Raw genomic sequence first — 4,328 nt, forward strand, 5'->3', positions numbered from 1 at the left:
ACTATGGGGAACAGAGAGGATGCGATGAGGTGGCCTATCCTAGAGACAAGAGCCGTCGCTTTCACAGCGCGACCCCAACGTCATCGGTGCTTCACAACCAAGCTTCAAAACCATCTTCGGATACAGGCTGCACCTTTTGCAAATCTACGCAGCATTTGACGGAGTCCTGTCGTAGAGAACTACCGCTATCAGAGAAGAAGAAGCTTCTCTCCGCCGAAATGCGGTGCATTCGATGCACCTGTAAAGGTCACCGAGCAAGGGATTGCAGGCGTAGAATTGCATGCTCGAGCTGCGGAGGTCGTCATGCATCCAGTATGTGCGACCCAGAGAAACTGAGCCGAAGAGCGCGGGGGGACGTCAAAGGGAGCAGTACGACCGTATGTGCAGCTACAACAAAGAACAACGCAAGGGGTGACTCTCTGACCTGCGTGCTCCTACAAACTTTCCGCGCATGGGCAGTGACCGATTATTCGTGTCGCTATGTCAGAGGCGTGTTCGATGGAGGAAGTGAACGCACATTCGTAACCGAAGATCTTTCAAGGCGTTTGAAGTTGAAGTGTCTTGGCTTTGCTACTATAGCAATCAACACTTTCGCTAACGTCAGCAGTTGTACACCGAAAAGACTCCGCATCGTAGAGCTTCACCTCCGAAGTCAACATTCCGACGTGGAAGTCGCACTGAGAGCCATTGAGATACCCCACATTTGCCAAGACATCTCAGACAGCACGATGACTTCTGTGTTCGTCGCAGAATTCAAGAAAACCGGACACGATATCGCCGATGAGATGCTCCACTCATCCATTGAGCAAGAAAGCGGAATAAGTGTGCTGATTGGCTCTGACCAGATGTGGACGGTGATGACAGGTGAAATTCACAGACCTAAAAGCGAGGAAAATCTCATTGCCATCAACTCAAAGTTCGGATGGACATTCCAAGGGAGCACCGACCACTGGTCGTCAAAGGCAGTTGACTCCCGAGTCATGGTATGCGTGTTGAAGACTCAAGTGGAGGATGGTCAAGAGCTAATCCGGTCATTTTGGGAACTAGAGAGTATAAGCATATCTGATACCGGAAACAAGGAAATTGAGATGAGCTCAACTATGCAACACTTCGAGGAAACAATAGAAATGCGAGGAGACAGATACGAAGTGTCATTGCCCTGGAAAACTGGGTTTGAACTATGTGACAACAAGGAAGTCGCCACTACCAGACTAAAGAAACTTTTGAGCCGCTTATCCAGCAAAGATGGTCTTCTGCAAACTTACGACGCCACGATCCGCGACTACCTACTAGCCAGACATGCAGAAGTAGTAAAGGAAACATCTCGAAATCCGGCGAAGGTTTACTACATGCCACATAAAGAAGTGATCCGGGAACAAGCGCTGACAACAAAGGTGCGAGTCGTTTTCTACGCGTCATCAAGGGCACCAGGATGCAAGTCGCTCAACGAGTGCTTAGAGAAGGGCGACAACTTGTACCAGGACCTCGTAAAGATATTGTTACGCTTTAGAACGCACCCCATCGCCATAATGGCAGATATTAAGAAGGCCTTTCTTCAGATTTCTATAAAAGAAGAGGACAGAGATGCCTTTCGATTTCTGTGGTTCGAAGAAGGCGATGTTGCTGAGTTCCTGCAGAAGCAAGTGCAGGAATGGAGGATGACAAGAGTACCTTTTGGAGCGACATGCAGCCCATTTCTGCTGACGGCAACCATTCTTCATCACATAAGAAGAGCGCCACCAAGTATGGCCTCGACCGCGAAGACCTTGGGCGAATCGTTCTACGTCGACGACTTAGTCACAGGAGCTGATACGGACGACGAAGCTGCCAAGTTTTGTAAAGAGGCGCAACAGCTCATGCTCTCTGCAGGCATGAACCTTCGCAAGTGGACGACAAACTCCAGATAGCTTATGAACCTGTTGGAAGGCGAGCACCGATCAACCAGCCAAGATATGGTGGTACTTCATGAAGCTTCAGTAAAAGTACTTGGAATTGCCTGGAGTCCCCAGAGCGATGAATTCAGCTTCTCAATGGCAAATCTTCTTGCTTCTATTAAAGCAAAATCAGACACGAAAAGGTTTGTTCTGCAAGCAGCGTCAAGAGTGTTCGACCCGATGGGATTCATCGCGCCATACACGGTGTCTGTACGAATATTGTTTCAGAAAATCTGGACCCGCGGAATCAACTGGGACGAGTGTTTGCCTCAAGATTTACGAGAAGAATGGCAGGACTGGGTGAACCAGTTGACAAAGCTTCAGTCAATTAGGGTACCGCGCTACATCAACAGCAACGGAGGGAAGCTGCCCCACGAACTAGAACTGCACGTGTTTTGCGATGCAAGTCCGTTAGCATACGGCGCAGCGGTCTACATCGTGTCTGACAGAGCAAGACGACCTCACTTACTAATCGCAAAGTCACGTGTTGCTCCTATCAAGACGGTAACTTTGCCTCGTTTAGAACTTCTAGGAGCATTGATTGGTGCAAGGTTGCTGAGCTTCATATCCAGCGCACTTACGGGCTTTCAGCTACGCTACACGATGTGGACGGATTCGACAATAACGTTATCATGGCTTAAAGGCGATGCACAGAAGTGGAAACAGTTCGTTCGCAACAGAGTCACTGAGATACAAGGGCGAACCGGGCCTTCCGCTTGGAAGTATTGCCCTAGTAGTGACAATCCGGCAGACCTGTTCACACGAGGCGTATCTTTAGACCAGGTAGCTACGAGCATATCGTGGTGGCATGGACCTCGCTGGCTTCAGGAACCTGAGAACCTGTGGGCATCACAACCAGTAGAAACAGTGGATAACGACAAACTTGCCTATTGTGAAAGGGTCGACGTTCAAGTGTCCCTTACCACTCACGTCTCGCTTCCGCTACTTGAAGTGGAGCGTTACAGCAGAGTTGACAAGCTGTTGAGAGTTACAGCATGGGTGCAGAGGTCCGTCAATCGCTGCAAACATCATGGCAGCGATAAAGAAATTGGTCCCCTCACGGCAGAGGAGCTATCGAGTGCGGAGCAGTACTGGATTCGACACGTACAGGACGCATTTTTCAGCGCAGAAATCAAAGCTATCGCAGAAGAGCGTTCTGTCGACATAACATCACCCATCGCAGGCCTCAACCCATTCCAGGATGAAGATCGGATACTTCGGGTTGGAGGGCGCTTAATGCGGATGGAATCTCCTGAAGGTGTCAAGCACCCAATTATATTGACAAGCGACCATCACTTTTCAAGGCTACTTGTAATCCGAGCCCACTGCGAAGTGCTGCACGGAGGTGTGCGTGATACCCTGACTCAGTTACAAGAGCGCTTCTGGGTGTGCAAAGCACGAAGCCTGGTGAAGAAAGTGACCAGGGAATGTTACTTGTGCAAACGTTATACCGTTCCACCAGGACACGCTCCAATAGCTCCTCTCGCGAAACATAGGGTGACACCAGCGCACGCATTTGAAGTGGTTGGAGTGGATTTCGTGGGACCTCTCTTCGTGAAGACGGCGTTAGGAGAGGCAAAAAACTACATCTCTCTATTCACATGTGCATCTTCAAGAGCGATCCACCTAGAACTTGTGTCCAGCATGACATCTGAGGCATTCTTGATGGCCTTACGTCGATTCTGTGCCAGAAGAGGACTTCCCCAAGTCATTTATTCAGACAATGCGAGGGCCTTTAAGAAAACGTCAGGGGATTTGCGAAAGCTTTGCAGCATGGCCGTTACAAGATGATGTCACCGGACACCTGAGCAGTAAAGGCATCAAATGGAAGTTTATTGTGCCCAACGCTCCATGGTGGGGTGGATGGTTGGAGCGGCTGGTAAGAACTGTGAAGACACCGCTTCGCAAGATTCTCCGACGAGCCTCCCTCGATTCCGAAGAACTTACGACGGTGATTGCAGAAGTTGAAGCCGTCGTCAATTCAAGACCTCTCACATTTATTGAGTCGGAAGACGGCGAACCATGCACTTTGACTCTGGCTGATCTGTTAATTGGCAGAAGATTCGCGGCAACACCACAAGGCAGCATCGTGGAAACGGACATCTCGACACGTAAGGAGGTCACCCGGAGACTTCTATACAGAAGGCTCCTGACAGAACACTTTTGGAAACGATGGACCAAAGAGTACTTGCTCCAACTGAGATCAGCGCACTTCTGCGACAACGGGGATAAGAAGAAAGTTAAGGAGGGCGATGTTGTACTCGTACATGCTGAAAACCTTCCACGTCAAGTGTGGCAACTCGCAAGGGTGATTGAAGTCTACGAAGGAGATGATGGTCACGTTCGCTCGTGCAAGATAAAACGACAAGGCGGCCTTGTGACTACAAGATCCAT

At 49.7% G+C, this 4,328-nt stretch overlaps 1 protein-coding gene across 1 annotated transcript; it reads left to right on the forward strand.

Annotated features, from left to right (window-relative positions):
* The first annotated feature begins 728 nt into the window (after nucleotides 1-728).
* LOC119381810 (uncharacterized) lies at nucleotides 729-1,907 on the forward strand. Its single transcript, XM_037649567.1, has one exon. The coding sequence runs from the start codon at nucleotides 729-731 to the stop codon at nucleotides 1,905-1,907; it is 1,179 nt and encodes a 392-aa protein (XP_037505495.1).
* The last annotated feature ends 2,421 nt before the right edge of the window (nucleotides 1,908-4,328 follow it).

This window comes from Rhipicephalus sanguineus, chromosome 2 (assembly GCF_013339695.2).
Source record: "Rhipicephalus sanguineus isolate Rsan-2018 chromosome 2, BIME_Rsan_1.4, whole genome shotgun sequence".
NCBI lineage: Eukaryota > Metazoa > Arthropoda > Arachnida > Ixodida > Ixodidae > Rhipicephalus > Rhipicephalus sanguineus.